General features: G+C 41.8%; 1 protein-coding gene across 1 annotated transcript in view; it reads left to right on the top strand.

Moving 5' to 3' along the window:
• The window catches only part of LOC145416880 (uncharacterized), a 151,069-nt gene that overhangs the window by 44,705 nt on the left and 78,985 nt on the right, over positions 1-27,379 (top strand). Inside the window, exons 7-12 of the mRNA XM_080285746.1 lie at positions 303-482; positions 1,391-1,418; positions 6,538-6,779; positions 12,176-12,363; positions 24,138-24,222; positions 24,342-24,395. Coding sequence (XP_080141872.1) covers positions 303-482; positions 1,391-1,418; positions 6,538-6,779; positions 12,176-12,363; positions 24,138-24,222; positions 24,342-24,395 — 777 coding nt within the window. The remainder of the gene's footprint in view (positions 1-302; positions 483-1,390; positions 1,419-6,537; positions 6,780-12,175; positions 12,364-24,137; positions 24,223-24,341; positions 24,396-27,379) is intronic.

Raw genomic sequence — 27,379 nt, 5'->3', positions numbered from 1 at the left:
TCTCCAGCACCTCCATAATCTTATATTGACTATATGGAACCAAGAACAAGTTCCATCTGTATGGCTTACTTCTGATATAACCATTTACAAGAAGAAAGGAGACTGCTCCAATTGTGACAGCAGCAGAGGCATCTCCCCCCTTGTGAATGCTAGTAAAGTACTAGCCAAGATAATATTATCCAGACTGACTAAACATTTGACTGAGTCAACACTCCTTGAAACATGAGTCAACACTCCCTGAAACACAATGTGGATTTTGGAAGTAACAGAGTACTTATGATATGATCTTTGTTGCCTGACAGATACAAGAGAAATGTCACAAGCAGAACCGTGACTTGTATATTGCCTTCATTGATCTTGCAAAAGCATTTGACACTGTCAGTAGAGAACACTTACGGAATGTTCCGTCAAAATTTGGAGTTCCAATCAAATTTCATACCATCCTAAAGAGCCTACATGACAACATGAATGCTTGTGTGTCTGTAGGTGGGAGCAAATCCGAACCCTTCAGTGTGGATTTAGTCGTAAAGCAAGGATGTGTCTTGGCTCCTGTCATTTTCAGTGTCTCTTTCACTGCAGTCACCCTTTTAAGGCACCAGCAAATGAACCCTGATGATGGAATAAAACTCCAGTCCCATCTAGATGGTAACTTGTTTAATCTCAGGCATCCTCAGGCACAATCAAAGACTGAAATACTGCACAGTGTGTTATTTTTACTTCAGGCTCATCAGGATGTGAACCTGGTTTATAAATATGAAAAACCAAGCCTAACAGATGTAGTGATGCCTACCTCTAGAGTCTTGACTGTTTGTAGGGCTGACACATTCTTTGTAACATCTCTTTTCAGAGGATTTTCTTCCAAAAGCTTGTATTTTAGGGGAAGATTTCATAATTGTGCATTTAATGCAGTGTTGCTGGTTATTCAGTGTCAGTAATGTAAGAAATCTACCTTTACATGCATTATGTGAAACACAAGTACTGGTAAGTAAGAAGGTGAGGAATATGGGTATTTACTGTAAGGGGTAAAGGTCTTTATATGTTTGGTTATCTGTGCATATGAACTGCTCTTCATTCTTGCAGGTATGGATAAGTGATCATTTTCTGTCATCATGATTAGGCCATCTTAAGTCTGTCTGTTCTCACTTTCTCTGTTCATTAAGTTTTCATGAAGTTTTGTCAGTCATAAGTCTGTCTGTTCTCACTTCCTCTATTCATTAAGTTTTCATGAAGTTATGTCAATCATCTTGTAATTTTTTTTTTTAGTATTTGCTTTGAGTGGAAAATTATTTCAGATGCTTGTTGTTCAACGTAGTGCCCAACAAAATAGTGAAATATAGAATGACTGAAGTGGTGGAGAGTCAATTAAATATGTTATCTTTTGCATTTTCAGGGAAGTTCAAAGGTGGATAAGGAGAAAGGTAATGTACACTTTTGAATATTTTGTAGTGGATGACTGTGTTGAATGCATGAATAACAGTAATCCATCAGGATTTAGTATGTAAGTTTTTGTTGTTGCTACATACCCCAGTCTGTTTGACCACAAGCAAGCATATGCTTTCCTGTGGCAGAGAGCACCTCACCATGGTGAGGTGTAGGGGAAAAAGGAGGTGGCATAGCTGTCAAAAGGAAGAGCTGTGTATAGAGATGAGTGAGTAGTTTTCTTAGGCCAGACTTTGGCTGCCATACTTGGTAAGTAAGTTCCCAACCATGGAGTGTTGTGCAAAACCAGCTACTGGGCCTTGGCCCCACATCACTCCCATGGTATTACCTTCCAGGATGATGGTAACCATCCACTGACTAAATTTTCGTTGGGCCAACAGTGCTATGCCATGCTCAAGAGTGAGCCAGGACAATGCAGGGCAGGAGCTTAACGTTTGGGTCGTTTAATGTAATACAGAAGAGCCTCGCTATAACGGCCTAATTGGGGGAAAACCAGGTCTGAGCTGATAGTCCATTATTTCTGAGGGTCCCCCCCCTCCTCCCCGAGGTGGAATTTCAAGCAGATGTTTGTAAATAATTGAACACAATAGCAAATTCTAGTACAAAAAATGTAAACATACCCATTTTTAACACTAACATTAGAGTAAATGTAGATAAAACAGAAGTGATTATATCTAGGGCTGGTGGTGGTACTGTCAAAGCTGAGGGAAAGTGGCCTTGCATGGTTTGCAACAAGGGTGTGGGAAGTAACTCCATCTTGTGCAGTATTTGTGATAACTCGGTGCATAAGAGATGTAGTGGTATTTGAGGCTGACTGCAAGATAATGCTGATTTTGTGTGTGTGTGGTGTGTCGAGGAGAGCATGTAGAGATTGTCAGGCATAAAAGAATTGATCTTGCTGGTGAGGCTTTTGAATGTGTGGAAGAGTTTTGTTATTTGGGGGACATGTTATGTGCCAGAGATGGGACTGCTGCTAGCTCTGTGGCTAGGGTAAGGAGTGGTTGGAGGAAGTTCAGGGAGCTGTTGCCTTTCCTGACATTGAGAGGACTCTCCCTCTGTGCTAAGAGATCTTTGTATGCAGCATGTGTTAAGAGTGTAATGCTTTATAATAGTGAGACCTGGGCAGTAAAGGAAGAGGATATTTGGAGATTCCAGAGGTGGGCATTGTAAATGAAAATTCAGTTGCGCAACGCAGATCCGCAGTCTAAAAAAATTGTCTTCTGCAACTGCAAATCTGCAAAATTCTTGAAATTTGCAGTTCTGCAAATGCAAAAATGCAAACACAAAACATTTTTATCCCTATCAGTACCACGGTATCAGCTTCATTTTTATTGTGGATGCCTTTAGAGGATTATATTTAGGATGATATTTTTCATAATCAGGGGGTTAAAAATCATCACTGGTTACTCATCCAGTACAATTATATCTTTATTTACTCAATTCTGACTAACAGTAGGTGACTTTATGGGGTTTGGAAATTGTCTAAAGTAATGAATGGGACATATGAAATTACGGTTATAGTAAAACTAAAATATGTACCGGTATTTCATTTATTATTAGTAGTACTGTATATTGGACTGTTTGTACTACAAAACAAGGGTAAATCCCTTGCTGTAGTATATAAATAAATTAAAGTATTACACTTCACAGCTCACACTTGACAAGTTGACACACCAGTCCACCTCTATTCCTTGGCAGTATCTTCCTCAGTCCTAACTCCTTAGTCACAGTTAGATTCCTCCAACAACTGAGAAAACTCCAACATACAGTATATCTATCTATTCATCTGTATTGATGCCACATGGGGAAAGGTGGTTGTCTGGTAAGAAAATTGGTAAAATTGTGTTCAGTTCATTTCGTATTTTTCTTGTTTAATCTGTTATTTGCCTTCCTAATGATTGTTCAGTCTGTACATGGATGGGGTAATAAAAGAGATACAAGTTAGGGCAGTGGATGTTGGAGTCGCTCTAGTGAGAGAGGGTAGTATTTGGAAACTCCCTGTACTGTTGTTTACAGATGATACAGTGTTGTTAAGTGAAAACGAAGGGGAGCTGCAAGGCTTGGTGGATGAGTTTGGGAGAGTGTGTAAGAAATGGAATCTAAAGGTGAACGAAGGGAAGAGTAAAGTGATGGGCTTTGAGAGAGATGAAGTCAGTGAATGTACAGTGAGGTTGGATTGTGAGGAAATGGAAAATGTGAGTACATTTAAGTACTTGGGGATTGTGATGAGTAGGAATGGAAGTTTGGAGGATGAAGTGCATGAAAGGGTACAACAAGGAAGAAAGGTTGCTGGTTCCTTGAAAGCATTGATTAGAAACAGGGAAGTGAGCATGGAAGTGAAAAAGTTACTACATGACAGTATTGTGATACCAACTCTAACGTATGAAAGTGAAACTTGGATGTTGTTGGAAGGACACAAGTCAAGAGTGAGAGCAGTGGAAATGAGTTATTTGAGAGGAGCCTGTGGAGTCACATGGAGAGACTGGCTGACAAATAAAGATATAAAGGAGCATTGTGGTGTGGATGTGGATGTGATAGGAAGCGTTAGGAGGAAGACACTGAGGTGGTTTGGCCATGTGGAGAGGATGGAGGGTGAGAGACTAATGAGGAGAGTGTATGTGAGTGAGGTGGAGTGAGGGAGGGGGAGGCTGAGGATGAGATGGAGGGATGGAGTGGAGAGGTATATGAGAGAGGGGGGTGTGAGTTGGGAGCAGGGAAGTGAAATGGCAGGGGACAGGGCGACATGGAGGCGATTTGTTTGTGGCCACCCCGTGCGGGATTAAGGCATCTGGCGGTAGGTAGATAGATAGATTTTTGTTGAGATGGAAGTACTGGCATTGACAATGCTATAAGTCAGACAAATCTGAAATTTAAAAAAAGTGTCATATTCTAGGTGGACTGGATGGCTTCGTAGCACATCTTTGCACTTTTCATCTTGTTATTGGCATGTATGCTAAGCAGTTCTTTGTAGTATCAGTGTAGTTTACATCAGTAACATACATTATAACGTTCAAGAATCTGGAAAATATTTTGATCTTGAATTTGGCTTTATATATTTCTTTATTGTGGAGGGAAAAAAACATCTTTGTTGGCCTTTATCCTTAGATTCTTATTTCTTAACCTACCCCTAGAAAACACATGCAGTATATCATTAACCTGCCCCACCCCGACCTATTTTCCGCCACTGACTCCCCCCAATCCCGACCAGTTTTGGAAAAAAAAAATTTTGGCTCAAACCTCCGCGTTTGGTGAGAAACATCAAATACTGTATTCATAGAGAAATCGCTCACCTGATGTTTAAAATACTGGATACAGTAGCAGTACCCCTTATCTTACTGGGTTTTCTATCAAGCTGGCTCCAAAGAAATTGAGTTCTATGGGAGGGTAACTATTCCACACCACTCATAAACGGTATGTATTTAATTATTTGGTACGGATTTATATGTAGTATGAGAGTTTATTGGTTTTCACACAGTAATATAGGCAATATAAGCATTGTTTCACTCACCAAACACATCAACATACCTGACCTTTTTTTGGCGATATTACCTGATACATCATTTCTGACTGTTTCTTCCTCTAATGCTACGTAAACTTTGTCCTCCACATTGTCATCGATTGGGGAATCACTCTGGCCTTGAATTTCATACCGTGGCGCGACATGTCTTTACTGGCCAGGTCGCTGGTAGCAGATGAATTGCCAAGACAATGGCATGCAGGAGGGTGGGGGGAGGTCATGCAGGGTAAGACATTGACTGCCTGGCATCTTGTAGAGGAAGGTGTCCCGTGCATACATACCAAAAATCACGCGTGAAATTTGAAAATTGTGCAAATGACAGACCTTGCAAGTGTGGCGCATTTATGTCAACTGGAGTCACAGTGACAAAATGTTCAGACGTATATATATACTGTATGTCAACGAGACGTGGCGGGTTAAGATAGTGTAGTGAGGACCCTCCAATGTAAAGCAGAATATGACTTGCTATGACAGTGTTATGCCTTATTATTTAATCATGAGTATGAATGTTACCCCAACTTGGCTTTAACCCATTTTCATTCCTTTCCTAAGAGCTTGGTATGAAGCCAGTGAATATCAAAAAGAGATGACTCTGATCTTTAGCTATTCTCTTTCTCTCCCTATGTTTCGTTTTGAGGGAATTGTAAAATTATCGTACAAAATGTATGAATGAAAAATGCTATTGTACATTTTACTGGAGGTGAATTTATTGTATATACATAATATTTATCATACATGGTGGACGGGGCCAGCAAGCCAGTGATTCACCCAGACATCACCTGCCGGGCTAGGCCACGTAGATGTTCACAGGCAGGTTTGTGTTTGTAGAAGTGCTTTTGCAAACGCAAAACCGTGAATATGCTTAGAATTTGTCGCAAATGCAAATCCGCAAACAAAATCACACTTCCGCCATTGCGGAATTTGCAGTTTGCGGAAGTGATTGTGGAGGTGCCCAGCTCTGATATATATATGTTTGTGTGTGTGTGTGTGTGTGTGTGTGTGTACACTATATATTTTATATAATTATACATAGAAATGACAATAATTAGATGGATATGTAGTGCATCCATGAATGCAAGGCCTGGGGGGACTAGGTTTACGATTGATGAGTTGAGAGGAAGGATGGAACTGAAATGTGTTGGTGCTGTGATGAGGGATAGGTTGAGAAGGTTTAGGCATGTGGAAAGGAGGGAGCATCACAAGTGGGTATGGAAGATGAGAAATGTGCACTTTAGAGGTTGGGTTGTAAGAGGCAGACCAAAAAAGACATGGGACAAGGTCATTGAGTGTGGCCTTAGCAATAAGGGGCTGAATAGAGAGGCTGCCAGAGATTGAGCTGCATGGAGAGCTGCTATTAGGTGACCAGGGCCAACGCCTGCAATCATGTTGGAGCATTTATAAACGAAATGAATGAAACAAACGATAATGTTCATTTAAGATGTTAGTAATAATAGTTACAGTGATGCTGATAATGTTGATGGGTAATGATTACAGAGATGGTGATGTTGGCAGTTATTACTATGTTGCCACTGTAATGATGGGGTAATGATGCAATGATTGTGGTGGTTTTGCTTTGTCAGATGATGAGAATGATACATACCTGACTCCACTGCCTGGTCCAAGTCTCCCACGTGGAGCTGCTCCTCCCATCCTTCACCAGCCAAGATTGGGATCTGCTTTTCCTCCACAGTCTCAGCTCCTCCCACCCCTTTTACTCCGAGGAGGTGTCCAGTTGCCGCCCCGACCAGGGCTACGTGGTCCTCCACCTTTGCCAGGATCTGCCCCATGGAGGCCCCAACTCCCACTACAAGGCTTGGCCAGAGTGAGTTCATGTCAACACTTATTATATATTAAGCTTCTGTCTTTCTTTCTTTCATTGGTGAAAAAGTTAACTAGATCTGATGTGAGAGGTGTAAGGCTGAAAGGAAGACCACGAATAGGATGGATGGACAGTGTGAAGAGAGCTCTAGATGCGAGAGGGATGTCTGTTGAGCAAGGAAGAGTGGCTGTGCGTGACAGAAATAAATGGAGAGAAATTGTGAATGAATAAGTGATGATGCAGCCCTGAGGGGATATTCTCCCGCATTTGGCCTAATCAGCTAGTCAGGTCAGGTGCGGGTAAGGGGATGGGTCTGTTATGATGTGGCAGGGGTAAACCAGCTCTGCTGTCGGGCCCTGCTGCAGATGTCACTGATTGCATTGCGCAGTTGACCCTTGTGCGGTGTGGTGCGGTGAGGATCTGTCCGTTCTTCCCTTGGGGCTAAGATGCGAATGAATGTGTTTGAATGGATGAGTAAATGGGGAGTGTGTCGTCCTGTCTCAGCTACCTCCCTTTCCTTGGGGGAAGCAGCCTAGGTATATAGATAGATAGATTCTTTCCTTGTCCGTCTGCCTATGGTGACCTTACACTTCCTCTTCTGTCTTTCATTCCTTCATTCTTTCCTCTCCCTTCTGCCTGTGGGTGACTCTACACTGAGTGACAAGCCAAATGGTTTCCTGTACACCAGGAAACCATTTACTACGCTGGGTGGTAACCATATAACCAGATTTTGGCGGCTGGTGGTTTAGTGGGTGATTATTGCGCTCCAATCGGATTGAGCCGTTGAAGGTTTATATCCAAGGGGTGGTTGGGGTTGATTGCTCATGTAATGTCACTCAGGGATGAGTGAGGCTGGTCACTCTCATCTTAAATGTCGGGACCAATTGCCTAGCCCCAGGCTCCTACGCTCCTCATGGGGCAATGTAGGATTGGATGATGATGATGGTGATGATGATGACAGTGCCACAACTGTACATCCATGAACGCACTGTCTTTACAAGTGAAGTGTTTATTTATCTATCATTTGTTGTTGCAGTCTAAGATGGGTGGTCTTGATTAAAAAAGCCTCTTTGTGTTTTCATCATACTCGGATTTGACTCCTTTTTTCACCCTCATGTACCTCCCACAGTCTATATCCATAGCAGTACTACTGTAGCAGTGTCATTGTTGTACCGCAGCCTTTCACCATGTAGTGTATGAATCTAGTACATGATACTCACATTGCAAAGGACCACAGCATTACATTCTTTGTTGTATATCACACCACAACATAGCACTACCTTTTCATTATACATGCTGCATTTCTGCCTCAGACAGCACTGTACAAATGAACTTCGCCATAATCCACCATCAGAACAAAACCTCCATGCTCCTCTGTTTCTACACACACATGCTGGCACTCATGCATGCACACAATCTGAGGAAGACATGAATAAAAGTGGTGATCAACCTAAACTATTTTACAGCTACATCTGAAGCAAACCCAAAGTTAAAGATAAAATACAGTCCATTACGGACGAGGGGATCATCTGTACACAAGAGAAAGATATTTGTGAAGCACTAAATAAAAATATCCAATGAGTTTTTACAGAAAAAAATAGTTTTGAATGAGATGACATGGAACATGCATGCCCACACATATTGCCAGATATACAAATATCAGAAAAAGATATACAGGAAGAGTTGAGTAAGTAAGACAAAAGACAAGCATATGGTCCTGATGAAATTTCAGGTTGGGTGCTACATGAATGTGCGGAAGAGTTTAGCAGACCATTATATTCAGTATTCAAGGATCCGTAGGTCAAGGTAAACTACCTGATATTTGGAAGAAAGCAAACATTGTTCTTGTATTAAAAAAGGGGAATAGACAGAATCCACTCAGCTACCGAACAGTATCACTAAGCAGTGTTGTAACATACTGTACTAGAAAAGCTGATAAGAAAAGTTTAGGTAAACCATCTAGAAGAACACAATATGATAACTGAAAGGCAGTTTGGTTTTAGAAAGGAAAAATCTTGTGTTACTAATCTATTAAGCTGCTGTGATAAAGTTACAGAAACAATACAGAAAAGAGAAGGATGGCTGGACAGTATCTATTTAGATTTCAAGAAAGCATTTGACAAAGTATCACACCAAAGACTTTTATGGAAACTGTACCAGCAAGGAGGTATCCAAGGTAACCTGTGCTGTTGGATGCAGGATTTTCTTAGAGAAAGGGAAATGAGAACAGTACTAAGGGGTAATTACTCCTCTTGGAGGGAAGTGAGTACCATAGTTCCACAGGGCTCAGTGCTGGCACCAGTAGTTATGTTTTTAGTATATGTAAATGACATAGACAGTAACATTGGAAATGGCAGCTATCTGAATATGTTTGTGGATGAAGCAAAAATACAAAGGAAAATTACTAACAGTGCAGTGAAGTTGGATGGTGAGGAGATGGAAAATGTGAGTACATTTAAGTACTTGGGGAGTGTGATGAGTAAGGATGGACGTTTGGAGAGTGAAGTGCTTGAAAGGGTACAACAAGGAAGAAAGGTTGCTGGTTCCTTGAGAACAGTGATAAGAACCAGGGAAGTGAGCATGGAAGTGAAAAAGTTACTACATGACAGTATTGTGATACCAACTCTAACGTATGGAAGTGAAGCTTGGACGTTGTTGGAAAGACACAAGTCAAGAGTGAGAGCAGTGGAAATGAGTTATTTAAGAGGAGACTGTGGAGTCACATGGAGAGACAGGCTGACAAATGAGGATATAAAGGAGCATTGTGATGTGGATGTGATAGGAAGCGTTAGGAGGAAGACGCTGAGGTGGTTTGGCTTTGTGGAGAGGATGGAGGGTGAGAGACTAATGAGGAGAGTGTATGTGAGTGAGGTGGAAGGGGGGAGAGGGAGGGGGAGGCCGAGGATGAAATGGAGGGATGGAGTGGAGAGGTATATGAGAGGAGGGTGTGAGTTGGGAGCAGGGCAGTGAAATGGCAGGGGACAGGGTGACGTGGAGGCGGTTTGTTAGTGGCCACCCCGTACGGGATTAAGGTGTCTGGCAATAGATAGATAGATAGAAGATTTCTAACACAGATTCTTGCAGAGAGCTGCAAGAAGAATAAATAAATTTCTTGAATGAAGCGACAAATGGCAAATAGAATTTAATGTGAACAGGTGTCATGTAATTAAGTTTGGTAAAAGTGAAAAAAGATCATATTGGAATTATAAGTTAGGAAGTTCAACCCTACACATATCATAAAGGGAGAAGGACCTAGGAGTGATTATCAGCAGCAGTGTATCTCCAGCTGACCACATTAGTGAGAAGGTACATAAAATGTATACGCTGCTTGCTAATGTGAGAGTAGCATTCACATATATAAATGAAGACATGCTGACAAAGATAATAGCATTATTCATCAGACCAGCTGTGGAGTATGCATCAGTAGTCTGGAATCCTCATCTCAAAAAACACATAGATAAGATTGAAAAAGTACAGAGGGCAGCTACAAGATGGGTACCACGCTTAAGGGATCGAAGCTACGAAGAAAGACTAGAAAAATTGGATGTACCAGCACTACAGGAGAGAAGGAAAAGAGAAGACATGATTATGCTAAATAAATGCATCTCAGGGAAAGAGAAAATAGACATAAATGAGTATATAACCTATGGCAGTGGTTTCCAACCTTTTCTAATTCTTGCCCCCTCCCTCACTGAGGGACACATTCCCTGTGCCCCCCTTCCTCAAATACTGTATTTTACTGGCATAGTTGGCACATGTCAATAAATATAATAGATTCTTAATCTTTGAAATTGTTTATATATTCAGATAACTAGATTTGTTATTCATATCTGAAATATTTTCCCCATGTTTAGAAATTACTGAATTCCATCGTAATTCATAGTTTTCAAATATAATTACCCTCTTTATCAAGCCTTCGCACCCCCCCAGGCAACCCTTCATGCACCCCTAGGGGGGTGCTTCCCACAGGTTGGAAACTACTGACCTATGGGGAAGCATCAGCAAGAGGACCATGCAAAAAACTATATAGAAAGAGAGGTGATAAGGACAAGGAAATTCAGTAACCCAAACAGGAGAGTTGGTCAGTGGAATGCATTACTGAATGAAATAGTGTGTGCCAAAACTATTCATAAATTTAAGGATATGTACAAGGTAGGTGGGGGCACCCACCATCCACTCACTCAATGTAGTGCTGCTCTCGGGTGTCTTCCCTGTCCTCTCCTCCATCCTTGTTTCCTTCCATCTTCTTCTGTCTTTTTTTACTTCATTCTTTTCTCATCCTTCTGCCTACGGTTTACTTTACACTCCCGCTTCTGTCTTTCATTCCTTCATTCTTTCCTCTCCCTTCTGCCTGTGGGTGACTCTACACTGAGTGACAAGCCAAATGGTTTTCTGTACACCAGGAAACCATTTACTATGCTGAGTGGTAACCATATAACCAAATTTTGGCGCCTGGTGGTTTAGTGGGTAATTATTGTGCTCCAGTCGGATTGAACCGGTGAAGGTTTATATCCAAGGGGTGATTGGGGTTTATTGCTCATGTAATGTCACTCAGGGATGAGTGAGGCTGGTCACTCTCATCTTAAATGTCAGGACTAACTGCCTAGCCCCGGGCTTCTACGCTCCTCATGGGGCAACGTAAGATTGGATGATGGATGGATGGATGATAAAAATGGTTTAATACACTGGACAGTGCGAGCTTGATTAATTCCTGTAAAGATATAAGTAGGTAAGAACACACACACACACACACACACACACACACACACACACACACACACACACACACACACACACACACTATTGTTGTTATTCTGTCTATCTAATAGCCAAACACCATAGTCTTGTATAGGGTTGCTGTTTGAGTTAGTTGTTTTATGGGAAGGGGCACCTTACTGTTTGTTAGAGAAATTTGTCTGCATTTCTTTCCCTTTGCAGCCAGCACTCAGCAGCTGTCAGTCTATACACTGTCACTATGGCTTTATCTAGCTCTTCAATGCAAAAGTTAATCATTACCCTCACTTTCATATATGCAATATGTCAACTCTGAAACTATTCTCCCTGCTTTGTTTTTCCCACAACATATGACCTGTGGCTTTCCTTTTGGTCATTTCTCATTGAAAAATGCAAATTTTGCAGGTTCTTAGTCTTGTTTGTTTGATTTTTGCATAAAGAAATGTGGTTTGAGCACCTTAACCAACTGGATCACAAGGTATTCACATGTTGATTATATGGTTGCCGGTATTTGGTTGTTCCTGAGGTTATAGGAAATGTTTGGCTTGTCTCTTAGAGTCACCCACTATATCAAGCGAGTGGATTATACTGGAGGAGTTAAGGGTGTGATAAAGATGAACTGACTACATTTATTTGTTTTTACTTCCTCCTCTGTGCTCACATAGCCTGGGGGTCCAAATAGTATTCTGTCTGGTGGAGGTCGTGGTGGTGGTCGACCCAGCAGCCCATCCAGCAACATAGGACAGCGTCCTCAGCAACCCATCCCTGGTCAACCCAGTAACCCATCCAACAACATAGCACAGCGCTCTCAGCAACTTATCCCTGGTCAACTCGGCAGCCCCACTACTCTCAGGTACTGGATCTGTTACCCATTTCTCCATCCATCATTCAAACTAGTGTTGCTCCCTCAGGGGTGTAGGGGCCCAGGACAAAGCTGTTCTGTCCAGAGTAACTAGTTCCCTGCTTTCTATCACTGAGGTCAGAATGGCTCTTGTGTAAACCTGTTGACTACAGTATATCTGCTGATTCATGAACTGGATGGTTTTTGGAGTGGTAGGGGATGTGTGGGTCAAATAGTTATTCCTCATTTAATATTCTTTTACTTAGTGTATTTTTCACTGTGTTGTGGTCCCAGGCATATCTGGACTTGAACTTGATGGACTGGAGGCTGAAGTCCTTTTTCCTGCAGTCCACCATCCTTCATTTGGGAGATTGGGGAAGAGTGGAGGCATGTTTGTATAACTTGGCAGAAGAGTTGTCTGGTCATATTGGTGTGACCATGTGAAGGCATTCCTCTTCAGCACCAGTTTTTCAATATGTAGATCTTAATAAAGAAAAAAAACATTTTGCATAATGCAGCATTGTTCATTATTAAAAAGATGAGGAGTGCATTGAAGGATCATGGTTGGCATGAAACACAATAGCACTTATTCCAGTATTTCACAAATTTTTAAAATTATTTGGAGATATTAACATTTATCACATAAAGATACATCTAATTATATCATTATGAACACATTAATACTAATTTGCAGCCTGTAATATGACTTTTTTAATATCTGAGAGGATAATCTGCCATGCAGGAACATGACCCTCACTTAAAGGAATTTTCTTTCAGCAGTGTAGTTTTTGGAAAAACATCAGTGTTCAGTAAGGAATGATTGTATTTGTAATAAGACAAGTAGTGGAAAAGCAGGTGAGAAAGACCAGAAGGTATTTATGGTTTGGCTCTGGAAAGAAAAATTATGTCTGGGTTAATAAAGAAGGATAATGGAGGGTTTTACATATGTGGTGTGGGTGGAAAATTCATGCTGTAAAGAGATCAGTAGTGAGGTCTGTGCAAGGGTAAGTAGATGTCCTAAGTGAATGAACTTATTTTAAGATCATTGGTAGTGAACAGGGAAATAACCATTTATCATATGTAATGCAAATACTTATTATTCTTGCTGAGACTTCCCCATTACTGCACTGTTCAAGGTTGTCACTAACAATTAAGAGGAGAATAGTAATCAGAGACAGACAGAAAGAGAGAGAGAGAGAGAGAGAAACATGTAATAAACTTCAGAACCAGTGAGAGATGTGTGACCAGCATTAGTTCTCTAGTAGTATTGTGTTGTATCGTTTATAAAAGCTCCAATGTGCTTGTATGGTGGTGTAATATATGTGGTCAGTTATGTGTTCCAGTTCTTGCATGTTAAATGGAGCATGTACCATCGACATGGCTGGAAAGTGTTCATGACCATAATTTTTTTAACATTTACCATATGAGGGACCATCGTATAAACCTTTTTATTCTTTCCATGGCACTGTATTTATTATTAGATCAATGCCGTGTGTAAGGATGGCACTGTTTTCCATAGCTACCTAGAGCCTGGTGGGTTCAACATGGCCACAGGGGATCCACTGGAGAGAAAACTTCTAACTTTTACTTCTTTTTTTTTTAATTATGAGGACAGTTTTACTCTTTTGGTCACATGATTCAGGTGTTTTAGTTAGCAGATGGACTGACATGTACTCTTGGACCTCATAGTGCATGGTGGTGGTTGTAAGCAGGCCCTATCAGGTTCCTCTATGGCTGTCCTACCACATGGGTACAAGGAAAAAAAAAAAAAAAAAGGTTTTGTGTAGCTTTAATTTTGGCTTGGTAAAGACCATTTTGCTTAATATTACAATACAGCATATTAATATTTCGTTTTGTAACAGATGAAGTTATTGCAAAGCATTTAAAGTATTAGTATAAAGTGAATTGACTATTTGTTCATAAAAGGAAAGTGTGGCACTGTATGAATATATTTCAACCCATTAGTTTTTAACTGGAACCTATTGATTTTCATGCCTCATTGTTTTGATTGAATTGTAAATTTTAACTCTTTATTACTGCAGACAGTATCTCCTTAGACCACTTTATTGTGGTCTAGTGTTGCTTCTTTAAAAAGTATGAAAGGCATTTTGAAGTTTAGCTTTAGACATTTTTGTGAGATATTAATCCATCATAGGCTTTCAAACACTCCAAAAATTAATACGTTACTATTTAGCATCACTAAAGTTTTGGTAGGTGGTGGCAACCATCATCTACTCACTTGGTGTTATGCTGCCTACTTCTTCCTTCACCTTTATCGTTCTGTTTATGTGTCTGCCCTCCTCTCTTCCTACTTGTCCCATTCCTTCCAGTCACTTTTATTACACTACTTTCCACTTCAGGCTGCCCTACATTGAGTGACAAGCCTATTGGTTTCCTGTTACCCAGTTAACCATTTACAGTGCTGGGTGGTAACCCTATAACCAGATTACAGGGTGGAGCCTACTATGGTGCCTCAGTTACGTGCGTGGAGTGACACAAATGCAGCATCCACCCTGGAACCAAACCTCCACACTTTTCCTAACACCTCTCTGTGGCAAGGTCCTGTCACCCAGAAGGAGACATTGGTTCATTGCACAGGACGGCTCTGCAGCGATGGTTGCTTGCCTGTGGTTGATGGGTTTTGCTCAGCTAGACAGACTGGGGTTGCTCAGCAGCAATAGCAACTGAAATATTTCCAAGGCTTTCTTGAATGTTATAGATTTTAAAAATGTCTAATCAAACCTTATACTGTATATATAGTTGCACTTCAAGGCATGTTAACTCTAATTGAACTTAGTAAAGGCTTTTTTCAAGATTATGGACACTAAGCATTAACTTTTAATTAATTTATTTTTTCTAAGACTATCTCTAGAAATTTTAAGTACAGTCTACATAATTGCTGAATTGATGACTCACCACTCGTGACGAAGTTTGCCTCGTATTTCTCATACATTGATACCGAAGGCCGAGCACATTATTTTTAGCTTGAACTTCTACACTCCAGATTTTGTTTTCCATCCATCTATCATCCAATCCTACATTGCTCTATGAGGAGCGTAGGAGCCCGGGGCTAGGCAGTTGGTCCTGGAAATGATGAGAGTGAAGATTCTGTTTTACCCCCGTAATTATAGTACTGTATAACGTAACAGAATTCTTACTGTTGCATTAACTTTTGTTTCACTGGTAATTTAGAGTTTTTATTTTTTTCGGGCTGATTCCTCTAGTGGTTTCATAGAATCATAAGCTTACCGAATATGGATTTCCCCATGTTATACATAACAACATACGTAAAACTGAAAATAATAAAGATGATGATGATGTTTTAGTAGTGGTAGTAGTAGTAGGAGGAGGAGGAGGAGAGTGACTCTGGCCTGTCTGGCTGAACAGACCCATTATTTGCAGACGAGTAATCACCCCTTGAGTACCATCCTGTGCAGTGAATCAATGTTCCTTTGTGGCCATGAACAGCACCTTGCCACAGCGAGGTGTGGGGAAAAGCGTAGAGATTTGGTTCCTGAGTGGGTGCCACATTTGAATATCTGCATTCATTTAACCCCTTAACCGCGGGGCGTCACTTTCGTGACGCTCAGGCGCATTGGATCATACCGTGGGGCGTCACTTTTGTGATTTTGTGTTATTTTGAATTCTGCCAGGCTTTCAAGTGGTGGCTTGTATCATCTATCAGTACTGCCGGTGTCCAACAATAGTCAGCACTGCTAATGTCATCTGTACTCCCATCCATTGTTGACAATTTAGCTATTTATCCACCTTCTTGACTCCCCTCCCTACCTCCCCTCCATTACCCTCTCCTCTCGCCTGCCCTGCCGCGCTGCGCTAAGCAAATCTTCCCCAGAATTTTCCACTGATTTCATCCATTGAAATAAGCCCTATGCCCTATTCTTATACAAAATAATATATACCAAAAAAAAAATAAGGTAACTGATAGTGCCATACACCTGGAGTTGGCTAATTATCACCTGGCAACACCCCACGTGCACTTGTTTGCTAATTTTCCCTGGTAATTTCCCCTTGAAATATGCCGTATAATCTATTCTCGTAATAAAAATATATATAAGAAAGGAAGGGGGAAGCCTAAGTGATATTTACATTCACCTGGAACTACCTAATTTCCTGCCAATCATTTCACAGCTTATAAATTAGCAGCTGTCACCTCACTGACATTGTCAACCCTTGGCGGCCCAATATCCGCCTCGTCATTTAGTTCAGTGTTGTTTCTTGAGATGAAAGTACATAGCACTCGCGCCCCTCCATTTCCGCCGCTTCTGGAGGGCCCTGTGACCTCTACCCCTACTAAACCTTGTGTGGGAAGGGGTAAATGACTAAATGACTCTGCTGTGGAGCGTGAACTGGCCAATTTATCCATGATAATGATGGACATTGACTACAATCTTTCTGGTGAATCGTGTGATGAGCCAGTGGAGGAAATGGTGAAAAACTACGAGTGCTTCAGTGTCCCTAGTTCATCCTGGCTCCAAGGGAAAGGAGCCCTTATCTACTGGAAGTGACAGTGTATAACATAGTGTAAATAAAATAGAAATGTAAATAATTACTAATATAAGTGGTGTAGATTGGCTTGGGAAGAGGGAAGGGTTCCAGAGGACTGGAAATCAGGTATAATTGTTCCTTTATACAAAGGAAAAGGAGAGAGAGAAGTATGTGGTAACCATAGGGGTATTTGCCTACTTAGTGTGACTGATAAAATATATGGTAGAATACTCATTGATAGGGTTAGGCATATGACAGAGGAGCTAGTTGGAGAAGAACAAGGGGGATTTAGGAAGGGAAAAGGGTGTGTAGATCAGATATTTGTTCTAAGATGTTTAGTGGAGAAGTATCTAGAGAAGGGAAGGAAAGTGTATGCTGCCTTCATGGACTTGGAGAAAGCTTATGACAGAATAGATAGGCAAGGTATGTGGAAGGTATTAAGAATATATGGAGTGGAGGGAAAATTGTTGAGTGCTGTGAAGAGTATGTACGAGGGAGCTAGGGTTACGGTGCGAGTGGATGGTGAGCTGAGTGAGTTCTTTGATCTCAATGTGGGACTGAAACAGGGTTGTGTAATGTCTCCATGGCTGTTTAATATATACATGGATGGGGTTGTAAAGGAGGTGCAGGGTAGGGCAGTGGATGTGGGGGTGGCTTTAATGAATGAGGGTGAGATTTGGAAGCTTCCGGTGTTGTTGTTTGCTGATGATACAGTACTGTTGAGTGAAGATGAATGGTAGTTGCAAGGTTTGGTGAATGAATTTGGGACAGTATGTAGGAGGAGGAATCTGAAAGTTAATGTAAACAAAAGTAAAGTTATGGTGTTTGAGAGGAATGAAGTCACAGAGTGTGCAGTGAGGTTGGATGGTGAGGATATGGAGAATGTGAGTGCATTCAAGTACTTGGGTAGTGTGATGAGTAAGGATGGAACTTTGGGGGATGAAGTGCGTGAAAGGGTACAGCAGGGAAGGAAGGTCGTTGGTACACTGAAAGCAGTGATGAGAAATTGGGAGGTGAGTATGGAAGTTAAGAAGTCACTGCATGATAGTATTGTGATCCCCACCCTGACGTATGGAAGCGAGGCATGGACCTTGCAGGAGGGGAACAAGTCAAGAGTGAGAGCAGTGGAAATGAGTTACTTGAGAGGAGCATGTGGAGTGACGTGGAGAGACAGGTTAACGAATGAAGAAGTGAAGGAACGCTGTGGGGTGGATGTGGATGTGGTTGAGAAGATTAGGAGAAATACACTGAGGTGGTTTGGACATGTGAAGAGAATGGAGAATGAAAGACTGACTAAGAGGGTGTATGTAGGTGAGGTGGAGGGAGGGAGAGGGAGAGGTAGACCGAGGATGAGGCGGAGGGATGGAGTTAAGAGGTATATGAGGGAGGGGGGGGTGAGTTGGGGGGAGGGTAGTCAAATGGTGGTTGACAGAGCGACTTGGAGGCGTTTTGTCTGCGGCCACCCTTTGCGGGATTAGGGCGTTAGGCTAAAAAAAAAAAAGAAGAAGAAGAATATGAGTACAAATACTTGGAGTAATGACAGTCAAAGCTTTGCTCTCTGCGCTAGTTTACTGAACGAGAAAGTTGCCTGGAGTGAAAATAAACTACTATTACTGAAGGACACTTCTGGATAAATACTGTAGATATATATATATAGATATATATATATATATCTATCTATCTATATATAATATATATATAGATATATAGATATATCTATATTTATCTATCTATTTATCTATCTATCTATCTATCTATATATATATATATATATATATATATATATATATATATATATATATATATATATATATAAGTGTAATAAAGTAATAGGAATATAAAGTGTGAGTGTTTATGAATAATAAATGACAGAATACCATTGGGAAACGAGCGCAAGTGGGAAGCTCGTACACGCTCGTAATTTTCATTGTTTTCACAGTGTTTTTTTTTTGGTGTATGGATTCCAGACTACTTGAAAATCATAGAATAATGTTTCTAGTGATAATATCAGGCTGCGATAATCATATTTCGAGGTGTCAGGAAGTGTAAAGTGGAGAATTCGTTACCCAACTTCAGAAGTCTCCACAAGTCCTACGGTACTCGACGAAGGCTCAACAAACATCCCAGGAGAAAGCTGAAGGTATGTGCCCTATGCACATATAATTATAATATTCTAGGACTAATAACTGATTTTTGGCAAATATTTTTAAAAAGTCAGTCGGAGCGTGAATATCTTCGCAGGACATGCAAGGAGAGCAAAAACATGACCGCGGTGTAGGGGTTAACAGGGGCTTCATAGTTAGCTCCACATTACCCCATTATTAGGTTATATGGTTACCATCTAGCAATGTAAATGGTTTTCTGGGTTACAGGAGGCCATTAGGCTTGGTACTTAGGGTAAAGTCACTTAAGGAAGAAGTTCGCTGCACTGTATCAAGTGAGTGGATGATGGTTGCCACTGTCATAGCATCATATATAACCCCATGTTTGCATATTATTTATGTTGTAAATGGTTGCCTACCATTGATGCTGGGAAGCCAGATCATAAGTGTCAAAAGTGGCCACAAGACTGATGACTAGCCACACAGTCATCACTCTTAGGCAGATAACGCCTTTAGGTAAATTGTATCAAAGGCCAGGCTGATATTCACACTGTTAGCAGCAGATTTTGTTATACATTAGGATTTTCTCCTCCAAACAGTTCCCAACATCTTTTTGAAGGCAATTTGCTGGTTTTGACACTTTATCAAACCTCCAGTTTATAAAAAGTGCAGATACAGTACACCCACACTATAACAGACCCTGGTATAGTGGATATCAAATTTAATGGATATCACGAAGGCCACCGAACAATCTGTCAGCCATTCTAATTAATGTCTTAAATGGGGTGCATCACGCAGACCCTCCGGATGCCTCTGAGCCCAGTGGACAGTTTTTCAGCTATAACGTACAGTGTCTGTTACAGGGGGTGCACCATGCCACCGTTAAGATTCACTCTTCACGCATTGAGTGATTCAGAATGGAGTTTTCAAGGCTGGCAGTGGTTTTTCCCACCCACTTGAGTTAGGCTGGAGATCTGCGGTTGGGAATAGATGATGAGTTGGGGTATTTTGGAGTTATGTTTGGTAGGCTTGGATGGGACCAGAGTCTGTGGACACACTGTATTGCATGTGATCATCCTCAGTCTTGTTGTGTTTGTTGTTTTGTTCTGACAACTACATGCGCATCTCACATCTTTCGACCTTGCTGTGTTTTCCCCTTGGGATTGTGAAAAATGGCCTCAAGTGAGGAATCTCCTACCACCACCTCTTCTAAAAAAGCAAAGAGAATTATTACGACCATTGTGGAGAAGATGGAGGTGATTGAGGCCCACAAGAAATACATGAGCAGGGCTGACCTCATGTACAAGTATGGCCTTAAGAAGTTGACCTTTTGCAGCATCCTGAAGGTTAAGGATAAAATGAAAGGCAATGAAGAAAGTGGAAAGCAAGAGGAAGGGGAAGGATGTGTATGGGACCAGAAAGCTGCCCAACAAGAAGTTGAATGAAACTGTTTATAAGTGGTACAGTACATGCAGCAGCCTGGGCATCCAACACACACCACAGAGCCTTCCAACACACCTTTTGGAATCAGAGATTTCAAATGTAGTGATGGCTGGCTGTGGAGGTTCAGGAGGCACCATGGCAATTTTTACAAGTCCATAACTGGAAAGATGCTCAGCGCTGATGTTGATGCTGTGAAGCTGTCCAGCATCTTTGAAAGCTGATGGAGGAGGAGGAGGAGAACCAGCATGAGTTTCAAATCTACAAGGCAGACAAGACTGGGTTCTGACATGCTCTTCCCCAAGTTACCCAGGCTTCCAAAATTATTGGCAGTACTCCAGGGTACAAAACGATGAAGGAGCATCTCCCCACTCTGGCCTGTCCCAGTGCTGATGGCTCTCATCGTCTACAGCCAGTCATAGTAGGTAAGAGCAAGTGACCCAGATCACTCAAGAACATTATGGCCAAGCTTTTTAGAATACCATGGTAACAACTCAGCCTGGTTTACCCAGGATGTCATTAATGACTGGTTCCACCAGAACTTGAACCTTTCCAAGAGGCTCCACCAAAAAAGGTATGGCATCAGTCCTAACGACATGAAGGCGGTGCAGCTGTTGGACAGTGCACCAGTCCATCCTTCCTCCGGCAAACTCTGCAGCTAGGATGGATGAATCAAGGCTGTGTTCCTGCCAACCATCACCACTGCCCTAATCCAGTGGTTGAACCATGAATTTATAGAGAGTGCCAAGTGGCATTACAGAAACCTTTATCTGCAGCAGTGCCTCAATGTGACTGAGTTTGGGATGGACCACAGTGACAATGAGGACACCAGAGGCAAGAAAACCCTGCACAGTTTCATGATATATTCCATAAAGGATGTCATCTTCAATTGGGCAGAGGTGTGGAAGAAAGTTCCACTTGCTGCACTCAAGAATGGGTGGTGCAAACTTTTCATAACCCCCAAGACTCCAGCACCACAGCATAATTTTGAGGGGTTTGAGCAACTGCAGATGGCAGAAATGTTGGCAGCTGCAGAGCAGGGGAACCTTGCTGAGGAGGAGCTGCAAGAATGGCTGGATGAGGATGCTGGTGTGTCTGGGTACCATGACGAGATGGAGGACAAGATTGTGGCAGAACTGCAGGAAGACAAGACACCAACAAAGGAGGAAGACAAAGAGGAGGCAGCACCTGGACTGTCTGTAGCTGCAGGCACTGATGCTGCAGACACAGTCCTGACCATCATAGAAAAAGTTTATGGACCTCCGTCTCAACATTATGAGGTTATATGACTCATCAGGCTGGAGTTGATGCTGCAGCAGCAGTCAAGGCAGATCCAGGCTAAGATCTCCCAATTTTTCAAGCATTTACTCTCTTCTGTTGCCAAGAGGCTCCGCACAGAGTTAGAGACCTTCGCTGTGTCTGTAGCGTCAACATCATCAGCCAAGCATCCACATAGCCTCAGGATCCAGCACTACAGCCTCCAGGACCACCAGGCATCCACATAGCCTCAGGATCCAGCACTACAGCCTCCAGGACCACCAGGCATCCACATAGCCTCAGGATCCAGCACTACAGCCTCCAGGACCACCAGGCATCCACATAGCCTCAGGATCCAGCACTACAGCCTCCAGGACCCCAACCTCCAGCACCCCAGGACTTTCTTTACCAGATATGACATCAGAGCCAACAGAAGCCATCTTTACCAACAGTGACAATGAATAACAGTTATTTCAGTGTACAGCCTACAAGAGGAGTGACAGTGTAAGGAGTGTACATCCCTCTGTACAAGTGTTTCCTACCCATTTTACTCTGATTTAGCCTGGAGTTGCCATCTCCTCATCATAGTTGTTGAGTTGTAATAGCAGACTACAGTCACGACCTGCTATACGGTGGTTATGTCACATGAATGCCCATCACACAACAGTTATCATATACTGAGGTCAATATAACATGAGTTCATTGGAGATAGGGACGGGGCCTATGACTGAATAACAAAAACTTTAAAAAGATCGTACCTTTTTAGGCTTGCTGTTGGCACCCCTCAGTAACGCTATGCACTAGGGATAGCATCCTTGCTAGACATGGTTTCCAGGTCACAAGTTTCAGTATTTCACATAAAAACAGTTATCACCTCACTATTCCAGCTCTATTTGTTACACACTTTTACAGTTCTTTGACGTTAGCATTGGTGTTTCAGTGGCCTTGCACACACAAAATGGAACAAAAGGCAGATGACCACAGTGAATATAAATACTGGGTGGCCATCTTGGGTCAGTCAGCTGACTGGGAGGCCATGTATGCACAAGAGACAAGATTTCAGTTTTCACTCACAAAAAGTTATCCCTTCTATTAGCATCGCACACAGTGCTATTTGTTATGCACTTGCACAGTTATTTGGCGAATGTAATAGTATTTCTGTGGCCCATCACGCACAAAATGGAATAAAAGGCAGAGAGTAACAGCAATTGTAGGGGCAGCCATCTTTGCTCAGTCAACTGACTTAAAGGTATCATTCAAGCGATTTCATGATCTTTTTGCCACTGTTATTCTGAAAATGGGCCTGACTTTTTGTTCATCATTATAGCAGTTTATCACATAGTGTATAGCAAGACATGATTGTATAGCAATACTGCACTACTTGTGAAGAAATGCAATGACGAATGTGAATTGAGCTGCGGAAGATATGTGAGAGAGGGGGGGGTGAGTTGGGAGTGGGGCAGTGAAATGGTGGGGGACAGGGCGACGTGGAGGTGATTTGTTTGTGGCCACCCCGAACGGGATTGAGGCATCTGGCAATAGATAGATAGATAGATTAATGTAAAATTGGTAGTGCTTGATCCTTAGCCTTTATCATTCTTTTTCTGTGCCTGCCTCCCTCTCTTCCTATTTCTCCCATCTTTCCTGTCACTTCTTATTGCTTTTCTTTCCTTTACAGGAGGCTTTACATTGAGTGACAAGCCAAATGGTTTCCTATTAGCCAGGAAACCATTTACAACACTGGATGGTAACCATATAACTAAACTATGCATGCTCCCTACATGTCAGCAGGTGGGTTGGTGGAGGGTTGGTGCCACTCCCCGTAAAACAAATACAGTAACTCAAAGTCAAATGAACTCCCCTTGTGGGATAGTGGCATCTGGCAATAGATAGGTATAACTTTCATATTAGTATTAGAATTTGCTATTATTCTCATTTATTTTCAAACATATGCATGAAATCCCACCTTACGTTAGGGAGGGGGGGGACGCTCAGCAACAATGAGCTGTAGGCTTTAATGAACCTGGCTTACCCCTAGTTAGTCTGTTATAGCAAGGGTCTACTGTATTAATTGACCAGTCTTAGTTTGGTGATTTCTTAAGAGGAAGCACATTATTTTGATGTGATTTTGATTAACCTCAAGTTTGGTGTTTTGACCCCTGGCTTGGAAGTGTTTGACAGGAACTTACACCACTATTGCCTTACCACACAAATTTACACATAAATAAGCACATCCTTTGAATTGGTCTGGTAGTAAGGTCTCAGATAGAAATATGCTGTAGTCTATGTTTTACAGGTTGAGTCCCAGCAGTGACTGTCATATAAAACATTACCAGGAGTGTAGAGCAGTTTCCTACCCTCAGTAGTTCTGGACTACAGTTGCCTAGCCTTGGGCTCCTACTATTCAAAGGTGGCAATATGGGATTGGCAGTTACTGTCTTATCTAGAAGTGCTAATTTAGTCTGTTGTCCTTTCCTGTAGGAAGCAGTTACCAGGCAGTGGCAGTGATGGTGGTGGCCAGGCAAGCAAATTTTCACCTGCTCTAAAGCAGCCCGTCTTCCCTCCAGTGAGTATCCATCCCTCCTTTCTCATTGCTGGGAATCTGCCATATGGTGACATTAATGATATTAATTTTAACGGAAGTATTTTGAAGCCTTATTTTAATAATTACTAATATTGTTTCAGAAGAATGATGACTCCCATGAATATGAAATTGTCGGGTCACCTGCTTCCTACCCTGTGAGTACAGGTCCTCAAACAGTTCCTCTATGATGTCATCTTAATGAATGTGGTATGCCTCTGAAATTTCTTGTAAATAATTCCTAACCATTGAAGTCATTATCAGAAGGAGGACATGTCTTCTTTATACAAGGAACATAGAGTAATCTGAGCAATATGATATGGGTATTCAGATTATGTGTTATTGTTATGGCAGTATAGATTTGCAGAACTTGATCTTCAAAATTAGTGTGTGCAAACTGTGGTTATTTTTAATAGTTACCACATGGGCATGTCTATAAAACAGTCACCTGAATCAACGCTGTACTACTCGAGTAAAATAACTTCATTGCCGATGTCATCTAAAAATGAATACCATCCAGTGGGGTAATCTTGCCAGTTTTTTGTTCATTTTTCATTGTTAATGTCTTGGAAACTACAAGTATGATTTGTTTCAGTTTATTGTCTCATGTTATAGGTACGTGGAGTCCTACTTTCACGCCTAATTGGTTCCGTGAAAAGTACCGCAAACCGTGAAACTGATAAACCTGGGGCATTGATCCTATGGGAAATAGGCTAATTGGTTCCAGGTCCCATACCAGCTCTCTCTAAAACCCATTTATGCAATGTAAAATTTACCGATCGCACCTGAGAAGAAACTAGTATTAATGTGAAGTAAGCAACGCTGGGTCTGGTTAGTACTTGGATGGGTGACCGCCTGGGATCACCAGATGCTGTTGGCATCCCTACGTGTCAAGTGGGGTTGGTGGAGGATTAGTGCCCCTCCCTGTAAAACAATTAACTCTAAGCCGTTGGCCACCCCGTCTGGGATACATGGCGTCTGGCAATGAATGAATGAATGAACATAATGTGCAAGGAAACTCATTTGGAAGGCTGGAGTAAGGTGCTTAATTGAAGGGATGGGGGTGTAATTCCTGAGCGGGAGGTGAGGTTACTGCGTCTCGCCACCTCTAGCACCTCCACCCTCCCCTGCCTCTGCTGCCTCCGTCTCTCCGTGCAGCACATTCATTCTGTGCTGCATCTCTTCTGTCTGCTGCTCCTGCACAAACCCACAGACCTCCTCATCCTAGAGCAGGTTTTACGTTTTTCTTGCTGCGAATGGAGGGGTTTTCACACAAAACTTGGTGTTTGGGAATATTTGCAGGCCACTGCTAACCATGAAACTGCAAACAGTGATGTCGCTAAAGTTGAGCCTTCATTGTATATTTATAAGGAACTTATACAGTGAAAACAGAGTTGCTGCACAAAATAATAACAACCGTTACTCCCAGTCTTTCATTTATGCAACAGGTCAACTCTGGAACTGTCTCCCTCTGTCTGTATTTCCTGCTTCCTACGATCTCCAGTCTTTTAAACGCAGTGTGTCCAGGCATCTCGAAATGATAGGATCTTGAATTTGGCTCTCTCTTGTATTTTGTTTTTCTCTTGGAGGGAACTGTTATTGCAGGCCCATGGCCTTTGGTTCCTTCTTCCTAGCATTAAAAAAAAAAAAAAAAAAAAAAAAAAAAAAAAAAAAAGTCCCATCCTTCTGATGGGACCAGAAGACATCAGAGACGTACTTAACTCAGTACCGGTTGATAGCTGCCTTAAGACCAAGGCTGGTGGGCTGGTAATGAAGTTTCCGTCAGCTGAGGCCAAGGGTGAAGCAATTGGGGTGCTGACTGATCATTTTGGCTCTGAGGGCACTTTTTGCATATCAGAGCCAAAGAAAATGTTGCCTAAAATGACCGTGACAGGCCTTTCCTCTTCCTTGGATGACGCTGACATCATTCCAGATATACTGAGAGAAAACAATAAAATCAAGAAATCGAGGTTGTACCCTCAACTTTCTCTTCACAAGGACAAGAAATGACACCAAAACTACTGTCTTGAAGATGTCGCCAGGGGTGAGATCCTCCATTGTAGAACAGGGCAGTTACATCTATGTGGATCTTACAAGATGCCGCGCTTTCGATAGATTCTGGGTTACACAGTGTCATCATTGTCAAGGCTTTGGCCATACATTTGAGAGATGTTCTAGGGAATGTGATGAACCTAAATGTGTATTTTGTGCTGGAGCCCATAAATCTAATGACTGTAGTAACAGAAATTCTCCCAAATGCATCAACTGCTCCTCTCTAAGACATCAAGATGCTAATTCAAAGTCACAGGTGGTTGCCCATTTTGCATCAAGTAGAGAATGTCCAGTTATGATTTCTCATAGGAATAGATTGATTGAAAACACCAATTTTGACCATTCAAGAAACTGACTACGTCCCTCTTGAACCAGTTAAGGATGGGTCTTTTAAATATTCGTTCCATCCGTAATAAGATAGACTATATTAATGAAACCCTAAATCAGCACGAGCTTGACATATTGTGCTTGACTGAAACCTGGTTGTATGAGTCTGATATCGATATTATTCGTAATGCTTTGCCTAAGACACATTCTATTATTAGTATTCCCAGGCCTGCTGCTGACTATCCAGGAGGAGGCGTAGCACTCATCTACCCGGCAGCACTTGCAAATGTTTCTCTCATCGACTCAGACCTGACCCTATCTTCATTTGAATTTATGGAAGTATTAATAAATTTCCATCAGAATACCATTAGAATTGCAATTGTCTATCGACCAGGTCATCCGGGCAGAGATCGAGGTTTTATGGAGGAGTTTGGGCAGTTTCTTGAAGGGTTTTCTCTTAAACCTGGAGGACTTCTTGTTTGTGGTGAGTTCGATTATTGGGTTGACAGTCCAGAGTCAAAACCATTTTCTTTAGAATTCCTTGAGTTGATCACCTAGAACAATTTTTTCAATCATGTGAGTAATCCAACTCATGTCTCAGGACATGTCCTTGACTTAATCTTGTCCCCTGTTGGTTGCAGGCGCGTATCAGATGTGGAGGTTGACTCATTTGACCCCCTCATCTCTGATCATGCTCTGATCACTCTTAGTTTTGATGTCCCGAAATCCCCTTCATATAAAAAGGTCATCAGGTTCAGAAATT

Source organism: Coenobita brevimanus, chromosome 108 (genome assembly GCF_032717465.1).
Source record: "Coenobita brevimanus isolate Jiangsu-jjx chromosome 108, ASM3271746v2, whole genome shotgun sequence".
In the NCBI taxonomy this organism is placed as follows: domain Eukaryota; kingdom Metazoa; phylum Arthropoda; class Malacostraca; order Decapoda; family Coenobitidae; genus Coenobita; species Coenobita brevimanus.
The sequence above is the reverse complement of the archived record's forward strand: the minus strand, read 5'-3'. Positions and strand labels throughout refer to the sequence as shown.